This window comes from Peromyscus californicus, unplaced genomic scaffold (genome assembly GCF_007827085.1).
Source record: "Peromyscus californicus insignis strain IS unplaced genomic scaffold, ASM782708v3 Scaffold_2__1_contigs__length_46816999, whole genome shotgun sequence".
Taxonomy (NCBI): Eukaryota; Metazoa; Chordata; class Mammalia; order Rodentia; family Cricetidae; genus Peromyscus; species Peromyscus californicus.
The window spans coordinates 12,169,770-12,189,391 of record NW_026294540.1 but is presented as its reverse complement, the minus strand read 5'-3'; the positions used below and the strand labels follow the sequence as shown (position 1 = coordinate 12,189,391).

General features: G+C 46.8%; 1 protein-coding gene across 8 annotated transcripts in view; it reads right to left on the bottom strand.

Annotated features, from left to right (window-relative positions):
• The window catches only part of Atxn2 (ataxin 2), a 103,374-nt gene extending 85,781 nt beyond the window's left edge, over positions 1 to 17,593 (bottom strand). For 4 of the 8 annotated variants that reach the window (XM_052755271.1, XM_052755272.1, XM_052755276.1 and 1 more), the window contains exon 1: positions 16,956 to 17,254. In XM_052755271.1, the coding sequence (XP_052611231.1) occupies positions 16,956 to 17,146 (191 nt within the window). In that variant the 5' untranslated portion in view covers positions 17,147 to 17,254. Of the gene's footprint in view, positions 1 to 16,955 lie in introns of all 8 variants that reach the window. The other 4 variants (XM_052755270.1, XM_052755278.1, XM_052755273.1 and 1 more) reach the window with 4 other exon arrangements.
• Between the last annotated feature and the right edge of the window lie 2,029 nt (positions 17,594 to 19,622).

Sequence of the window (19,622 nt, the reverse complement as noted above, 5' to 3'; positions counted from 1 at the left end):
ATAATATCAGATATAATAGCTCATATTCCAAGCAAGACCTGCATGAACTGAGTCCCATCCCTGAAACTTACACATGCAGAGTAAATAAATATAAATTTTTAAATGCGACAATATTTGTACATGGCCTACAAACACTGTCATATACACTGAGCACTCTAGATACGTGGCACCCAGCTTTAGAAGTTGTGCACTGTGCTTCCACTGTACTGCTTAGAGAATAGCACATGTTCAGGACACATGTTTTTTCCTTTGGACACAAGGAGCTAGCTTACTGTGTTGCCCAGTGTCTTAAGTGTCTATTGCTGTGAAGAGACACCATAACCAGGACAATTCTTACAGAGGAAAACATTTGAGACTGGGTTAGTTTCAGAGGTTCAGTTCATTATCGTCATGGTGAGAAGCATGGCGGTTTGCAGGAAGCCATGGTGCTGGAGACGTAGCTGAGAGTTCTACATCTTGATCCTCAGGCAATAGGAAGTGAACTGTATCACAATAGGCCTAGCTTAAGCATAGGAGACCTCAAAGCCCACCTCCACAGTGACACACTTCCTCCGACAAGGCCACACCTCTAACAGTGCTGCTCCCCATGGGCGGAGCACTCACACACATGATCTAAGGAGCCGTTCCCACTCCAGCCACCACGCCCAGGTTCATCTCAAGCTCAGCCTCAAGCACTGCTCCTGCCTTCGTCCTTTTTGTTTTACACAAATCTCACTACCTAGTCAAAGAATTCCAAACTCGCTGTGGCCCAAATTGTAGTTAAAGCCTTGAAGTTGGTGATCCTCCTGCCTCAACCTCCCAAGTGCTGGGTAACATAAATGCACAACCAGACAGCCTGACTTCCAAGAATTTCTGATCTGTAGAGGGCTTAGCACATTTTGAATTGTTAAAAGTCCACAGTATAGTCTGTGTGAATTATGACAAGCACTAATTCAGTCTCTCCTTACTGTAAAGAAAACTACAGCTGTCAGGAGGAGTGATAGGGCTGGGAAATAGCTCATTCGACAGAGCATTCTGCAAGCAAAACATGAGTTTGGACCCCAGAACCCATGTAAAAAATTGGACATGATGACATGTACCTGTAATGACGGCAATGAAGAACTGCAAGCTGGTGACAGGCCTACATGGCTAATGATAAACCCCATCTCTAAGCATGAGTGATGCCTGAGATCCAACATTCAACACTGTCCTGACCTCCAGATCAGTGTACACACACACACACGCACACACGCACACACGCACACACGCACACACGCACACATGCACAGGAAGGAAGCAACTGGATACACCCTAAAAATCTAATCAGAGAGCTTACAATTTCCTTGAGTAGGTGAGTCACTTGCTCTTCCCAACTCGAGTTTATTATTATTATAAAGAGTAATCCCATAACCTTACGTTATTAAACACTTCCTTTCCATGTGAAGTTCTACCAACAAGAGCTAATGGGTTTCATCATGAGTTAAGACTTAAGATTCTCTACATCTAGGGTTTAAGAACTCTTTGGATCTCAGATCCAATGTTGTCCCAACAAAAACCCATGATGATGAAAATTTCATACACCACACTGCTCAATATGGCAACCACTGACCATATGTGGCCGTGACGATTTGAGATAGGGCTGGCATGACTTAAGAACTGTAATGAATGTGTACATTTCAGTTCATCTCAGGTTTTTTGGTTTTGTTTTTTAATTTAGCGTGCACTGGTGTTTTGCCTGTGTATGTCTCTGCACCACATCCATTAATTATAGACAGTTGTGAGCTGCCATGGGGGTGCTGGGAATTGAATCTGGGTCCTCTGGAAGAGCAGCCAGTGTTCTCAACTACTAAGCCAGCTCTCTAGGCTGTTATTTTAGGTTTCTTAAAATGACATGTATTAAGCCAGGCAGTGGTGGCATACACCTTTAATCTCAGCACTTGGGAGGCAAAGGCAGGCAGATCTCTGAGTTCAAGGACAGCCCGGTCTACAGATCGAGTTACTGGACAGCAAGGGCTACCTACACAGAGAAACTCTGTCTTGAAGGGAGAAAAAAATGACATGTACTTGTGTGGGCACATGGAGGTGACAGGGCACCTTGCAGATTCTGCTTTCTTCTCCCACCATGTAGGTCCTGAGATCAAACTCAGGGCTTCAGGCAGCAAGCACCGTTCATTCAGTACACTGAAAGCCCTCATTATCCTAATCACATTTCAATTGTTATGGAGGTGGGAGTGCCATGGCACACACGTGCTGGTCTGAGGACAACTTGTGGGAGTCAGTTCTCTTCTGCTCAGGTCTGTCATGTCTGCAGGTTCTCCCAAGTCTTTATATTCTGAACCAGTCAGCTCTGCTTTCAACTCAACTGGCCCTGTGTGGATATAAGGCACCATACGACACTATACAGAAGCACTAGGTTCTCCTTCAACTTCTCCAGACAGGAAGGCTAGAGAAGGTAGCCTTCTCTGTGCCTCCGGCCTGTGCACCAAGAATGCTCTACACAGTAACCCCAAGTCTGTCCCACTATTGCATTCATTGGTAAGCGGCTCACGTCTCATGAAAAAATTACTGCCCTTCAAAACACTACTGCCAGCAATGACACACGGAATTACAGATAAAGTAAAAGTCTGACCAATAGTGATACTGCTACAGCTGGGTGAGGGTATAGAAAGTTCTTTCAATTGCTCTATTTTTACATATGAGGGACATTTTCCATTTTAAAAACTCAGGAGCAAAGCACAGTGGCATATGCCTTTAATCCAGCATTTGGGAAGCAAAGGCAGGAGGATCTCTGAGTTCGAGGCCAGCCTGGTCTATAAAGTAAGTTTTAGGACAGCCAAAGCTACATAGTGAGACCCTGCCTTGGGGGTGGGGAGACTTACTCAGTTGGGTGTGATGGCACATGCTTTTAATTCCAGCACTTGGGAAGCAGAGGCAGGAGGATCTCCAAGTTTGAGGCCAGGCTGGTCTACATGGTATGCCCCAGGAGAGCCAGAGCTAACATAGTAAGACCCTGTCTAAAAAGAAGTCATTTCAGTACACAACAGGGCTAATAGTTCACAACATATGTGTGCCCACCCTCCTTCCTGCTGCACTAGAGAACCTGAAAAAAGAGATGAAGTTTCATTCATCTTTTTTTTTTTTTTTAAAGATTTTATTTCATCTATGAGTGCTCCATCTGCATGTACTCCTTTATTCCAGAAGAGGGCATCAGTACCCACTCCAGATGGTTGTGAGCCACCATGCAGTTGCTGGGAATTGAACTCAGGACCTCTGGAAGAGGAGACAGGGCTCTTAACCACTGAGCAATTTCTCCAACCCCATTTTTTAAGAGTCCTGGTCTAGCAGATACAAATATGATCAAGGCACAAAATGAACACATGTTTGGTAGTAGCATACAACTGTAATCTAAACTGTGAATTCAAGGCCAGCCTGAAAAAAATGGCCAGGCCAAAATGTGTATGCGTGTGCTTGTGTACGCACACATATAAACATTTAATGCATACCAGATACTAACTTAAACATTTAAAAATATAATTTATAGAAGAAAAGATACAAATGCTAGTGAAGTAATTTGCCCCATCTTCCTACCAGGAAAGAAGCCAGGCACTGAGAACCAATGGTGTGATCTTGACAGATCCTAAGTGTCAAGGATCTTGAGGAGGCTTTTTTGAGCAATTGTAAATGAAATTGTTTCCCTAATTTCTCCATCATGGCTGTCACTGGTATAGAGGAAGGCTACAGACTTCTATGTGAATTTTATATCCTGCCACTTTGCTGAAAATACGAGTGCCTTAGAGTTTTTGGATGGAATCCTTAACATCTTTTACATATAGAAGCCTATCTGTAAATAAGGGCACTCTGACTTCTTCCTTTCCTATTTTTTTACACTTAAAGGAATTTTTTTAATTTCTCTTTAATTACATTTGTTTATGTGTTTGGGTGTTTTGTCTGCATGTATATCTGTGTATAATGTATGTGTATTGCCCAGAGACTAGAAGAGGGTATCAGATCCCCTGGAACTGGAGTTACAGGCAGTTGTAAGCTACCATGTGGGTGCTAGGAACCAACCTGGGTCCTCTGAAAGAGCAGTCAATGCTCTTAACTACTGGTCCATCTCTCCAAGCCAAATATATTTTATTACATTTATTTGCTAGGGGGAAACGTACATGTCACAGCATGTGCATGGAGGTCAGAAGTCAACTTGCAGGAATTAGTTCACTCCTACCACCATGTGGTTTATAGAGATTCAACTCAGGTGACCCAAATTAGAGGCAAGTGCCTACCACAGCCAACTTGCTGGCCCTTTCTTAGGGGTTAAGGCAAGGCCCTAGTATGTAGCCCAAAAAGTTCAAGTTAGGCAGTGATGGCACACACCTTTAATCCCAGCACTCAGGAGGCAGAGGCAGGCGGATCTCTGTGAGTTTGAGGCCAGACTGGTCTACAGAGTGAATTCCAGGACAGCCAGGGCTACACAGAGAAACCCTGTCTTGAAAACAAAACAACACAAAACAAAACAGTCAATAAGTCAAAGCACTAGCTCCTGGACTGCCTTAGTATCACAGGTGGGGTGGGAATTTTAACTACTTTCTGCTGTCTACACTAAGGTGGGAGCTCCAAAGAGAGATCTCATCTCACCTGTCCACTACAGTGTCCTCAAGCCTGGCAAACAGGAACTACTGCAATACATTATTCCAGAGTCAGTAACTAACCAGCTACAGAGTAGGCAAATTCTATGGGACCATTTGTGTCCCTCCTCTAAATCTACAATGCAAGCTGAGCCTAGAGATGATACATTGGAGCCTAGGGGTAGATCAGTGACAGAGCACAAGCTTTGCACTGAGATCCTAGGCTAGAGGGAGGGAGCTATAGCTAAAAAAAAAATAATAATAATAAAAAATAAATAAAAATAAAACTTTTTTTTTTTTAGGTGGACCTCCTTCCAATAACAGCTATGCAGTCAAAGATGAGAGACTTGGCAAACATCATTGGCCTCAGTTTCTTTACCTGTAAATAGAACTGAATACAAAAAAACCACCAGAACTAAGGCGGGGTGGTGGTGGCACACACCTTTTGATCCCAGCACTGGGAAGACAGAGGCAGGAGGATCTCTGTGAGTTCAAGGTCAGCCTGGTCTACAGAGTGAGTTCTAGGACAGCTAGGGCTGTTACATAGAGAAACCCTATCATGAAAAACAAACAAACAAAAACAAAAACAGACATCAGAACCTTTAGCTTCCAATCTGTAAGGTTTTAAGGGGAGAGCCATGGAGGAAGTGACAAGAATGGAAGGCAGAGAGAATGTAGTGCCTCACTTTCTTGTGTGTGGTGGCCGGGATGGGAGCAGGGCACGCACTCACCCCAGAGCTACCCGAGCCCCACTGGTGGCTCTACTAAAGCAGGTCTTTCCTGGACATACAGTAGAACTGGGTCCTCACTGGGTCCTCATGCCAACAGCCAATCCAATCCCTCCTCTGGACCGAGAGATACAACGAAACAAACAGAGCTCCCTAACTCAGCCAGCCTGTGTTAAAAGGAGGTGAAACAAGTCTCCAGCTTCAACTAATACAATCAGAAAAGAGCTCACACTGTGATGCTGTAAACCGTCAACACCACTGGTTCAGGAAAGCACAGCCACACAGAAGAGAACTGATGGTCTGCTAAATGACCTGTAGTCCACCTGCCTTCTAAATACAGACAGACGCTTATACCCAAAGATAGGGCTGCTCTCAAACGCTGCACAAGTTTCTCTCTGCAGTTAACGCAGACTCATAACTGGTCAAAATGCTGAGAATAAGTGAGTGTTAAGTGCTTGGCCTTCAGCAGGGCACCTCTCAACACACCTGGCCCCAGATTCAAACAATATCATGAGATAAGGGGCAGAAAGAATTTAAGAGCAGAGGGTGGGGAGGAGGGTTAGGAAACTCGGTCTTCTGGATATAACATGGTCGTTGCACTCATGAGCACTGCAGCCACAATCACTTGCACAAGAACTACACAAGAGCAAGCCAGTATCAGTCCACAGTTCAACAGAAGTAATTAGATTCAATGGGTTACACACACAAAAAAATGTAGGGCCAAGTGTGGTGGCGCATACCTTTAATTCCAGCACAAGGGAGGCAGAGGCAGACATCTCTGCCAGAGGCCAGCCTGGTCTACAAAGCAAATCCCAGCCTAACCAGAGCTACATAGTGAGGAATATTCCCCATATGGGGAAAAAAACTTTAACAAAAGTGATTTCATAATCTAATCAGTCATGACCTACAGTTTGAAAAATACTTCTTTGAAATATATTAAAAATAATCTAACCTTATGAGTCACCACTGTGAGCATGTTAATTAACTACACTATGCTATAAGGCAGTAATGCCCCTGGGTATCAAAACACCCAGCAGGGTATGCTTTCTGAGATCTCATGAGTGCCTCTCCCAACTCACATCTCACTGTTCCTTCTCATTGTTCTCAGTCACATTTGCCTCCCAAAGTTTTACTTTTTGATTCACTGGCAACTTAAAAGCCTAAGTAATTTTGTTTTTCATCGAAGTAAGCGGGAGGCTAGGGAGTACAGTGCTTGCTTGTTATGCATAAGACACTGGGTTCAATGCCCAGAACTGAATAAAAACCTTTCCTTGGCTATGTACCAACTTTAAGACCAGCCTGGGCTATGTGAGACCCTGCCCTTAAAAAAAAAAATAAAAAATAATGGGCTGGAGAGATGGCTCAGAGGTTAAGAGCACTGACTGCTCTTCCAGAGGTCCTGAGTTCAATTCCCAGCAACCACATGGTGGCTCACAACCACCTAATGAGATCTGGCTCCCTCTTCTGGTCATACATGCTGTATACATAATAAATAAATAAATCTTTAAAAAAAAAAAAAATAAATAAATAAATAAATAAATAAATAAATAAAAAATAAAAATAATATTTAAACAGATGTCACATTAGACTTATGCAGAATTATATAAATTAAAAAACAATTAAGGAACAAGACTTATTTAAGTGAGCCAAACTCAAGGTTATAAAAGAAATCCTGGGGGCTGGAGAAATGGCTCAAGAGTTAAGAACACTGGCTACTACTGCAGAGGACCTGGGTTCAAGTCTCAGCCCCCACATAGTGGCTTACAACCATCTGTCACTTCAGTCCCCGTCTGGAACTGCCTCCAGCACTGCACATGTGGTGCACAGGCATGTGTGCAAGCAGAGCGCCCAAATACAAACATAACAGTAAAATAAAGCATATACCGCAATCACACACAGGTGTGCACACATTTAAAAAAAAGAAAAGAAATCCTGAAGGGCAAAGACTGTCTACAGCTGTGTACTCTGTAAGGTACACAGCAAGGTCTTCTTTTTGTTTTCCCTTTCATTTTTATTTATTTTCTGTAATGCTGGAGAGTTAACCCAGAGTCTACCACAAGCTAGGCAAATACTGCACTAGCGATCTGCACCCACAGCCCACCATCCTGTTTTTATGTCTGTACTTACTTAAGGAGAGGGTGTAATCAAAACCAACAAAGGCTGCTCTTGGCAACTCACCTAATCTCTCAGAGCTGAAAGCTTTTTCCTTTTTATTTTGTAAGATTTTTCTCTTTTCTCATACTCTAAAATTCTATCATCTCAAGAAAAAACATTCTTTAAAAGATACAAACTACTGAACTCAAAGCCTTATCTATGGGGCTAGAGAAATGGCCTCAGCAGTTAAGAGCACCTACTGCTTCTTCTTCTGTTGTTGTTTGCTTCTTTCCTCCTCTTTTTTTTTTTTTTTGTTTTGTTTTGTTTTGTTTTTTGAGACAGGGTTTCACTGTGTACATCCCTGGCTATCGTGGAACTTGTTCTGTAGACCAGGCTGGCCTTTGAACTCACAGAGATCCACCTGCCTCTGCCTCCCAATTACTGGGATTAAAGGCGTGTGCCACCACCCAGTCCACCATCTACTGTGTTCTTGAAGAGTACCTTAGTTCCCAGAACCCATGTTGATCAACTCATAGTCTGTAACTTCAGCTCAGAGAATATGACGCCCTCTTCTGGCCTCCTTAAAAACTTCCCTCACATGCACATTTCCCCGAGATAAACAGCTATCACTAAAAAATAAAAACAATAGGCTACAGAGATGACTCAGTGGTAAAAGCACTTGCAGAGAACTTGGGATTCAGTTCCCAGCATCCACATAGTGGCTCACAACCATCTGGAACTCCATTCTCAGAGCATCCAATGCCCTCTTATGACCTCCAAAGGCAGCAGGCATGCACATGGTGCACATAAATACATGTAGGTAAAACACTCAAACATAAAATAACCTAAAAATATTTTTAAATAAAAAATAAAAATAAAATAAAAATAAAAATCCTGCCGGGCGTCTGTGGCACATGCCTTTAATCCCAGCACTTGGGAAGCAGAGCCAGGCGGATCCCTGTGAGTTCGAGGCCAACCTGGTCTACAGAGCAAGATCCAGGACTGGCACCAAAACTACACTTGTCTCGAAAAACCATAAATAAATAAATGAATGAATGAATGAATAAATAAATAAATAAATAAATAAATATCATGCCGGTAGTGGTGGCACACATTTTTAATCTCAGCATTTGGGAGGCGGAGATGGAGGCAGGTGGATCTCTGAGTTTGAGGCCAGTCTGGTCCACACAAGGAGTTCCAGGACAGCCAAGGCTACACAAAGAAATGTTGCTGAGGGGGGGTGGGGGGGTGGCGCAGCCACGGACTATGTACCATACCATATCTCTGTTTGTATCATATATAAATACATAATGGTGGATATCTTTCAAAAAAGGACCATTTCAGTATTTGAGACTTTTTGCTTCCCAGTGAGAGTTTATTTACTTATTGAGAGTCTCACAACATAACAGTCTCTGGCTGTTCTAGAACTCAGACTGGCCGTAAACTAAGAGATATGCTTGTCTGTCTCTCAAGCGCTAGAATTAAAAGCATGCACTAACATGCCTGGCAGTATTTTACTTTTGTGAAAGTAACATAAAACTTCTTCCAATTATAAGACAAAAAACAAACCCATCTATGAGTAAGTAAATACTTAGACATCTGCTTACTAATTTCACAAGTAAATTTATTCTGCACTCAGGACAGTGCTCAGCTCTGCTCTATTACAGACCACATCCCATACACACACACACACACACACACACACACACACACATACACACACATTATACCATATTTCACATGTCTGTTTTTCCAAATATTGTACAGACACAGCATACATACAAATTACAAGATCCCAACTGTTTTAAGCAGGAAGGTAGGTTATGGCACAACCACCTACAGAACTGAAATATGTGCTTCAAGACAAATGCCCTCATGGAGAAGTACATCACATTCTATAGAGATGTTCACCTTCAAAAGTATGAGGCACTCTTTCTGGATTAAAAAACAAAACTAAGTTAAGAACATTTAGGTGTGATGGCACCTGCCTATAAACCCAGCAGCTGAGGAGCTGAGACAGGAGAATCTTAGATTCACGGCAAGCCTAGGAAAATAAGGTCCTACCCCTAAATAAATAAATCACATTTTCCATCTTAAGTGACACTAGTTTTAAGGTACAAATTGAAAAGTGTCTTAACAGTTGCAGACTTAACTCCCACCAACTCAAACCCAGTGACAGGCAGTTTCCTGAGAAGCAAGCTTTGTGTCTGCCAACTGAGGAAGCAGACAGGTGAGCTAGCACTGTGCTTGCACTTCAGTGGCACGTTCCAAACAGACAACTGCACCCTTACAGTGACAGATGACCCTGACACACCTTTCAAACACCCCAAGCACTTTTTATCATTATTCACTCGCTCCCTCGCTCGCTCAGCCCCATCTTTTTGAGACATGGTCTAGCTATGTAGCCATAGCTGGCTTGGAATTCACTATGTACACCAGGGTGTCCTCAAACTCACTCACCCATGTACTTTTAATTTTTTTTCAGGGCAATTTTTTTTTCAAATCAATGTTTGTTTTTCTTTGACAGAACCTGATTTCAATCTAGAGCATCTTGAATCCTAGGCAAACCCTCTACCACTGAACTACATCCCTCCCCCAAACATTTCCAATTCAAAAACTCCAGCAGTAAGTTAGCCTAACAAATTCCATTTACATCTCCACTGAAGCTGTCACCATCACTTCAAAGAACTGTAAAAATAGACTTTTGTACCTGCTCTACACTATATAATACTAAAAGCAATTTCCACCTAGCCAAAATAGAACATTATAATTCAAGGAAAGTCTCTAAAGAGAATGTGTGTGCGTGCACAGTGCTACAGTAGAATGAAGTTCTAACACGGCTGAAGCTATTTAGGACAAAAAGATCAGGATGGTTCTTTAAGTCTGCATTGAACAGGATGGTGATTTCTCACCCCCTGTGCAAAACTGCAACTGTCTAATTAGAGAAACAAAAAACACAAGCTCACATTAGAACAGGACCACCAAGCCTGATCCCATAAATGACTCCTGTCAGACTTCAGCACGCCCAACTCTTACTAGCTCCAGCAATGCTTTTTCTTTCAAACACAGAAAAGCAATCAATCTACACATATTTGGACCAAACAAATCCGGTAAAATATGTAAGCACAAAAGAACAGCAAAAAGACGTGTTTCTTTTTTATTAGCAGACTTAGTTTATCTCTAATGACTTAAATATTAGCTAACTTTTCTGCTAACTTCATAATCAAACAGCTATCAATACCCTTTGAAAAGATGACAAAATGAGCCAGTCTCAATTTATGAACTGCAACTCATTTCAAGAGGAATGGTTCTAAGACCTCACCCTCCACTGTTCCTCTTCAAGGAAGCTCCTCTAATCCATTTAAAGTTGCAGCCATCCCCTTCCTCAAACTCTGTGCCCTTAATCGGCTTCCTCTAATCCCAGTCCTGTCTAATGCTGTCCACAGGTGTGCTGTTTCAGGCTACCTGCCTCTCACAGTATGTGGTGAGCTGGGTGTGGTGGGTGGCACATGCCTGCAATCCCAACAAGCCAGAGCTGACACAGGACAGTCCAGGCCACACAGGGAGCTCTAGCTTCAAGGCTCAAAAAAGAATGTGAGCCCTAGGAGAGCAATTACCTTTGTTTTAATCATGAGTACATCCCAAGACCGAACACAGCACTGCCCTACAGATACTCAAGAATCTGTGCTAAATGCAGAGTTCTAGGCACTTCAAGAGATAGGAACTCATGGAGAGGTCTCTGACATTTAAATGGAAGCATGATAAACAATTTCTAAGATGCAATCAATGCCTTAAGAGAATGAAGCCATAGAAAACACAAAGCTGAGAAATTAGAGGAAAAGTTCTTTTAAAAGCAGTAAACAGCTTAGTGAGTAAAGGCATTTGCCCCCAGGTCGGGCAGCCTGACTTCCATCTCCCTGGCCACAGGATGGGAAGAGAACCAACTCCTCCAAGTTGTCCTAACTTCCAACCACACACTGTGAAGTACCCCCAATACACACACACACACACACACACACACACACACACACACACACACACACACAACACACACACACAAACAAACACACACACCCCTGAATTCCAAATGTAGTTGTGAAGGTAAAGCAAGGTCAGCCTAAGGCTACATTTTTATAAAACATGGTGTAGGAGTCTGCCATGGTGCCGCTCAGTTATCCTAGAACTATTGAAGCAGAGGCAGGAGGATGTACCCTGCAGGCTCAAGGCCAGCCTGGTCTAAGTAGCAAGTTCCAGGCCATCATAGCAACAAAAACCATTCTTTAAAAATAAAAAAAAAATCCCAAACTAAACCAGGCATGACAGTGTACATCTTTAATCCCAGCACTCAGGAGGCAGAGGCAGGCAGAGCTCTGAGAGCAGAGGCCAGCCTGGGCTACAGAGCGAGTTCCAGGACAGTCAGGGCTACATAATAGAGATCCCATCTGAAAACAAAGTAAAGCTAAAAATTAGGATTGAGAGTTGGCTCCTTGATTAAGAGTGCTTGCTGCTTTCCCAGAAGACCAAGGTTCAGTTCACAGTACCCACAGGGCAGCTCACAACTGCCTCAACCTCCAATTCCAGGAGATCCAATGCTCTCTGCTGGCTTCCTCAGGCTCCTGCACACATGGTACACAAATACACAGGCTCACATACATACACATAAATTTCAAAAAGTAAATTGAAAGAAGATGTCTAAGCCAACAAGCCAGGTGTGGCACATGCCTTAAAGCCCAAGGCTACATAGTGAGAGGCAGTCTCAAACAAAAAAAGCCAACAACAACAAAAATCAAGGGCAGCCTGGTCTACAAAGATGCTGCTGCTCCACCCACCCCTAACCCCAATAAAGAGGAAAGGAGGGCTGAATTAACCAAGGCTGATTCCCAATGGAGTCACTAAATACCAGCTGAGAATGTAGCTAAATTGGTACGATGCTTGCCTAAGATGCAGATAAGCCCTGAATTACCATCCCCAGCACTGCATAAACTGGGTGCACACCTACAATTCCAACTCTTGGGAGAAGGCAGGAGGGCCAAAAGTTCAAGGCCAACCTACAAAAGATGTGATCTCAAAAACACAAAGAGGCTGGGTTGTACACAGCGGACTCAGCAGTTAGGAGCACTGGCTGCTCCTGCAGAGACCTGGGTTCAGTTCCCAGCACCCACATGGCAGCTCACAACCCATAACTACAGTTCCAGGGGATCTGACCTCCCCTTCTGGTCTCCACAGACACCAGGCAGACGTGTGGCACACATATACAAATAGCAAAACACTCATACACTGTTTTGTTGTTTTGTTCTGTTTCGAGACAGGGTTTCTCTGTGTAGCCTTGGCTGTCCTGGAACTAACTTACTCTGTAGACAGGCTGGCCTCAAACTCAAGGAGATCCTCCTGCCTCTGCCTCCTTCAGCAAATCCTACTGGCACTCATCACCACAATCAGAAAAATTTTTTTCAAAAATCATTATACACTTAACAGCTAATAACATAAGTAAAAGAAGAGGATTAACAATAAAAAGGAGGGGCTGGAGAGATGGCTCAGTGGTTAAGAGCACAGATTACTCTTGTGGAGGACTCGGGTTCAATTCCCAGCACCCACATGGCAGCTAACAACTGTCTATAACTCCAAAATCTGATACCCTCACACAGACCTATATGCAGGCAAAATGCCAATGCACATAAAATAAAAATAAATTAAAAAAAAAAACAATAAAAAGGAAAGAAAGGAAAAGGCCAAAAAGCTTTGAACAGTTCCTTCAGAATCATGGATCTGCATCTGAGGTGTACACTACAGGCTCCAAACATTTTTACAGACAGTCCAGTCAAAGCTCAGCCAACACTCACACACAGGGCTGAGGAGGTGATGCAGAGCATTTCTGCTCGTGTAAGTCTAAGTCTACTCCTATGTAGACCAGGCTGGCCCCAAACACAAAAGATCCGCTTGTCCCTGTCTCACTAGTGCTGAGACTAAAGGCACCAACCCTGGCATCTGCTGCTGTTGCAGAGGACCTAAGTTCTGTTCCCAGCACCTACTGGTGGCTAACAACTATCCCTACCTCCAGCTCCAGTGGATCCAAAACCCTCTTCTGGCCTCTGGGCATCAGACAAGCATGCAGGGCACTTACAAATATGCACACAGAACACACCTACACATAAAAATAATCTTTTAAAAACTCAAAAAGAAATAACCAGGAGGGGCTGGATTGATGGCTCAGGGATTAAGAGCACCATTTGCTCCTGTGGAGGACCCAGGTTGGTTTCCAGCACCCACAAGGTGGCTCACAGCTAAGGTAACTCCAGTTCCAAGGATTACAGGGTCCTCTTCTGGTCTCTGTGGACACCGGGCATGCATGCAGTATACATACAAGCAAGGAAAACACTCATACATATAAAGTTTTTAAAAGGCTCTTTAAAATAGAGAAACAACCAGGAAACACACACAGGAAAGCACCCGCTTGTGTATGACCCTGATGTGGAGTGCAAAGTTCCCGACCCCAAGAGTGTCTGACAATTACAAAGAAACTGTTCCCCTGTAGAGCTGCCCCCTCGACTCTAGAACCCACTAAGCCTTCAGAGAAACACCACAGCACAGCTTGTGAGAGCCGTAAAACCTTGGAGTCCTTGACCTAGTGAAACCACTTCTGGGCACTTTCTCTAGGGAAAAATTAAACTGAAGCAAAAAGATTCTAGTATGAAGATGTTCACTGTACCACCTCTACAAAAACAAAATTATCAAGACCAAAATCCCAACAGGCAGAAACTTAACGTAGTAGGTAAGTCACTGTTTAAAATTTTTAAAAAATCGCCAGGTTAAGGGGGAACAAAGCTGATCACACATGAGCACAACCTCACAACGAAAAGGTTAAAGTCTAGAATACTCAGTGGGTTCAGGTGCAATTGTGTGGTAGGATTTTAAGAAAGTGATCACACAGTTTTTTTTCTAAGACACCTCTAAGCACTGACGGGAAAAAGTTGTTCTCAAAGTTAGAAAATTCTTTTCACACAAAACCCAAGTCCAATCCAGGCTGGCTGAGTAGCAAAGTCCTCCCTCCTAGCAAAAGCAAGGCCCTGGGGTAGAGTTCCAGGCTGGAGGAGGGTCCAGGAATAAAATGGTGCTTCAACAGCTGTGAACCTCCAGGCCGTGAAGAACATTTTGCTATCACAAATATAACAACTTCAATGCCACTTTTTCTTTTCTTTTTTTTTTAGTTTAGTTATTGTGGGGGAGGGGAACATGCCCCTGGCAGGTGTGTGGAGGTCAGAGGACATCTCAGCCACTTACTGCTCTGGTGATGGTGATGGTGGGGTGGGAACCCTGGTTGACAGGCCTGGCAGCAAACGCCTTTACCCACTGAACCATCTCAAGGCCCCCAGTGCTGTATCTCCTTTCCTCAACCATGCTGCCAGTCTTACTTTAAGTGATACACATAAACCCAAGCAAAATTCTTGAAGTTGTAATGGATTTACTAAGAACCCAGAGAAGACTAAGAACTTAGAGCAATTCTATCAGTGTCAGCATTAACCAAGGTTCCGTACAGAACCAAATTACATATTCTGAGTCCAGTACTGGACGAAAACTGTCCAAAGAGTAGGTGCTAAGATGTATGCTTCAAGTAAAAGAACTTAAAGCAAAGAAAACTCTAAATGCTTTTAACTTCTGGGGAGCCTCAAGAGCAGAAAGAGATTCTGGGTACTTATACCTTGCTCATCTGGGATGCTCAGATCCCCATGGAATAATTCTGCTACAATCTAATCTTTACGCCTAAAGAGACAGTTGAAGCTTAAAACTTTAGTTTTAATTTATATTTGAACAAGTTAAATACATCTGCCACTTTCTGATAACTGAAGAGAAAACACGGAAAAGAAAAGAAAACAGGACGTATCCTTAAAGTTAAATTTAAATATTTTTCGTTTCTCACTAAAAGTCAAGGACAAAAAAAAGGAACTCAAGTTATAGAACTCTAACTTCACCGAGCTGGGGGGAAAAAATGGTTTAATTTGAACTAGGCGGGCTAAGCAGGGTTTGAAATGTCTCACGATCGGGAAAATTGGTAGTGTGGGGGAATAAAAGTAAAAAACAGACTGTTCCCAGCAGAATCCCTTAAAAATCTGCTCTGACTCACCCCACGGGTTAACTTCTGCTGTAAAGAAACACTCTCTGGAAACGGACAGCTGGAAAATGCGGCTAAAAAGAAAACTCGGTACATGAAAAAATCCCCTAGCCCACCTCCTAAGTCCTTGGATGTCTATTTAAGGAGGAGGCTGGAAAAGGCCCTGCCAACCAGGCCTAGGCCAGAGGGAGGCACAGCAGTGCCTGTAACACGGATGGACTCGGGGCACAGGGAAAATGGACTTGCATGCCCTTGGTAAGCTCGGGCGGCGCTTCCCAAGTTAAGGACACCGGCCACAATGGAATGGAGTCTATTGGCATTTGCCTCTCCGTTTTAACACTAAGCATTTTCTTAGTTCGTGAAATACGAACTGACAACCACCCTCACCCCTCCCCACCCCCGCACGCACACACCCTCCAGAGTCAAGCCCAGTCACACAGGACAGCACCCGGTCTCCAGCTCCTACCAACAAAACCCGGCCCAGGGGAGAGGAGAGGGGGGCGAGGGCGCAAGCCAACACCCCGCGTTGTTGCCACCCAGACCCGCACCAACTCCGCTGCGGAGGTTCCTCATCCCTAGAAATCTCGGGACCCGGGCCGGGGGCTGCGGGGGAAAATGCGCTGCGTGCCCGATGCCCGCCGCCAACCCACCTCGCGAGTCCGGCCCTCGCCCACCTCTCTATTCAAAGGCGCCTTCTGCTCGGCGGACGAGGAACGGCAATGCGGATCGGCCACCACCCGCGCGCAGGGGACCTTGCGGGGAAGGAGGGAGGCCGGCCCGAAGGGAGCCGGGCACTCCCACCCCTTCCCCAGCTGGGGGAGGGCAGCCCGCTGCGGGAACCCCGCCGCCCCAGATCTATAGGGGGATGGGTGCGGGAGGCCGCTAGCCACCCACCTCGCCTCGGATGACCACCTTTCCCAGGGTCTGCGGGGCGGGAGATAGGCAGGACAACCGGCTGACCCCACCTGGGGCGGCTGGGCCTCAACTTCCCCTCCTCCCTCCCGACTCCCCCACCCGGCAAAGAGGCTCATTTCGGGAGAGGGACCCCTGCGACCTCCACCCAGGCCCAGCCGCCCTTCCATCACTGGTAGGGGGGGGACGCTGCAAGGGGGTGGGGCGGGGGTACCAATCGCCCCTTGCGCGCACACACACACACACACACACACACACACACACGCGAGGGGCAGGGGGCCGCCCCGGGCCGTCCATCTTGGCCGTCTGGGGGAGGGGACGCGATGGTGCGGGAGGCTGGCCACGGCCTGGGAAGCCTGAAGAATCCTCCGGCGCCTCCCGCCCCTCCGCGGGCCCCCCCCAGCCCACCGCGCGATGCGGGCCGGTCACGGGGCGAGGCGGGGGAAGGGGGGACGAGCGGCGCGGGATCGGCCCGGCGGGAGCGGAGGGGGCTGGGGAGCCGACACCCACCTGCCCAGGCCGGGGCGCCCGCCGCCCGCGGCCGGCGAGGAAGACGCCACCGGCGCGGCCGGGGCCGGCACCGCGGAAGACGAGGACGTCGCGGCCGAGGCCGGCGCGGTGCCGGGCGACGAGAGCAGGCCGCCGCCGGGCTTGCGGCCACTGGCGGGCGCGGGCGGCTGCGGCTGCGGCTTCAGCGACATGGTGAGCGGCCCATACACCGGCTCGCACGCCGGGCGGGGACAGCCGGGAGCCGGGCGCGCTGGGCAAACGGCGGAGCGCGGCGGGGACGCGCGGACGCCAAGCGGGCAGGCGCGGGCTGGCGCGGTCGCGGGAGCCAGGGGCAGCAGGACGACGACGAAGGGGCGGGGAGGCCCGCAGACACCGAACAGCCGCCGGGAGCCGGGCCGGGACGCGCCGTTGCCGTTGCTACCAAAACAGTCTGAGGCGCAGGGCGGCGAGCGCGGCCCGCGGGGAGGGGCGCCGGGGCCGCGCGGGGGAGGGCCGGCGGAGGGATACGCCGCCGCGCCGCCCCGCCCGCCGCCGCGCCGCGCCGTCCGCGGGAGCGAGCGCCGCGCGGCCCAGCCCGACGGGCGGTGCGGCTCCGGGCCCGCCGAGGGCCGCTGAGCGGCGGCGGTCGACGGGCGCATGGGAACCCGGCTCGCGGACGCGCACGGGGCGACGCGGCCCGGAGGGCGCGGAGATGCGAAACGGAGCTGGAGGGGGGTGGGGGGGGTGCGGGGGGGACTCTTTACCGGAAGTCGGAAGGGTCAGGCGGAAGTCGAACGTGAGACGGCCCGGGGGCCGATCGGGACACGTGAGGAGCGGGCGCAGCGCTGGGCCGCGTTCGCTCTTGGGGGTCGGGCGAGGGCCGCGGGGGGATCCGCCCTCTGCGAGGCCGGTCTGTCCTTCGGGAAGGGAGTGCTGGGCTTCGCCCGCGGGGACTGTCGTGGATGGGTGCCCCGGGCGGCTCCGGTGTCCTCCACCCTCCCGGAGGACCTTGGTTCCCCCCACACACACACACCAGATCACAACGTAGAAGATGGCCCGCGGGCGCCTTCGGGGCGGAGACCCGCAGTTTCCTCCGTAACCCCCGGGCCTGGCACACAGTAGGCCCCCAGGTGCCGCTGCGTGTTGGTTTCCGTGCCAGCATGGGAAGCTTGCCAGCACTGAAGCCACCGCCAGCTGCTTCACTTTGCCCCACTTTATATCCACCCCGGCGAACTGTTGGGTATCTGACCTTCATTTGAACCCGTTTTTCCCTCACCCGAACTTCTTATTCCTCCTTCGGGAGGATCGAAAAGAAATGGACGTGATTGGTAGAGCTGGATAATGGGGTCTTGCCATGGATAAATGGGGGTCTCCCTCAGTGGAGACAGAACAGACCTCACCAAAAAAAAAAAAAAAAAAAGTGAACTTTAGACCTTGACCCTTTTTAGAAGTTTTACTTTAACTCGGGGAGGCCGCCAAACACTGTAGACCGTTTTTTGAACGTGTTGTAAATAAATTGGAAGCAAGTAGGCAACTTTTTTTGCAGTGAGTTTAGGGTTTGTTTGTGGGTTTTGTTTTTTTCTTTAAAGTGAAATCGCTTAAGGAAATAATGGGCCGGAGAAGAGCAAAATCCCCCTCATTCTACTAAAATCATTCACATGAATTAAAGTCTGGCGTGGTGTTCATACCATGTATGAGCACCTGTAACATGAGCACTTGGGAAATGGAGGCAGAAGTTCAAGGTCATCTTCACCTATATAAGGAAATTCTAGGCAAGGCTAAGCTACAAGGGACCCAGTCTTTAAAAGGGGCAATTAAATGAGTAATGACCCCTGGTTATGGCACTCAAAGCAAGTGGATCTCTCAGTTCGAGACTTAGCCGCCAATCCAGACCACCTAAATTTGATCCCCGGGGCTGACATGGTTGAAGAAGAGAAAACTTGACTCCCTGGAATTGTCCTCAGACTTCCACACTTGGGTTGTACCAGATGTGTGTCCACACATTATGTGCACAATAAATATGGCTTTAAAGAGAAAGAAAAATGGAGCTGGGATGTCGCTCAGTTTTAGAGCGGGAGCCTGATCAAGCTTTAGGCATAGTATTGGATCTCCTCAACCCCTGGTCCACCCACAAATATAAACAAACAAATAAATAAATAAATAAATGACTTGGAACGTATTTAAAAGTCACTAATAGTCCAATTGAAATTAATTTAACCTCCTGGCTGGTCTGTAGTGGCACACACCTTTAATCCCAGCACTTGGGAAGCAGAGGCAGGGGAAGGCCAGCCTGGAACATATTTAAAAGTCACTAGTAGTCCAATTGAAATTAATTTAACCTCCTGGCTGGTCTGTAGTGGCACACACCTTTAATCCCAGCACTTGGGAGGCAGAGGCCGGGGAAGGGCAGCCTGGTCTACAGAGTGAGTGCCAGGATAGCCAAGGCTGCAAAGAGAAACCCTGTCTTGGGAAAAAAAAAAAAAAAAAAAAGGAAGCCTGGCATGAATGCAAACCCTTGGATCTCAACACTTGGAAGGTAGAGGTCAGATTCGAAACAGTTCAAGGCCATCCTCCAACCTCAGCTATGTAGCAGTTCTATCAGCCATGTGAGCCACTTTCCAAAACAAAAGTAACAAATCCAGGATTTAAAACAGCACTTGATCCCTAAATTAAACATGAATTAATAAA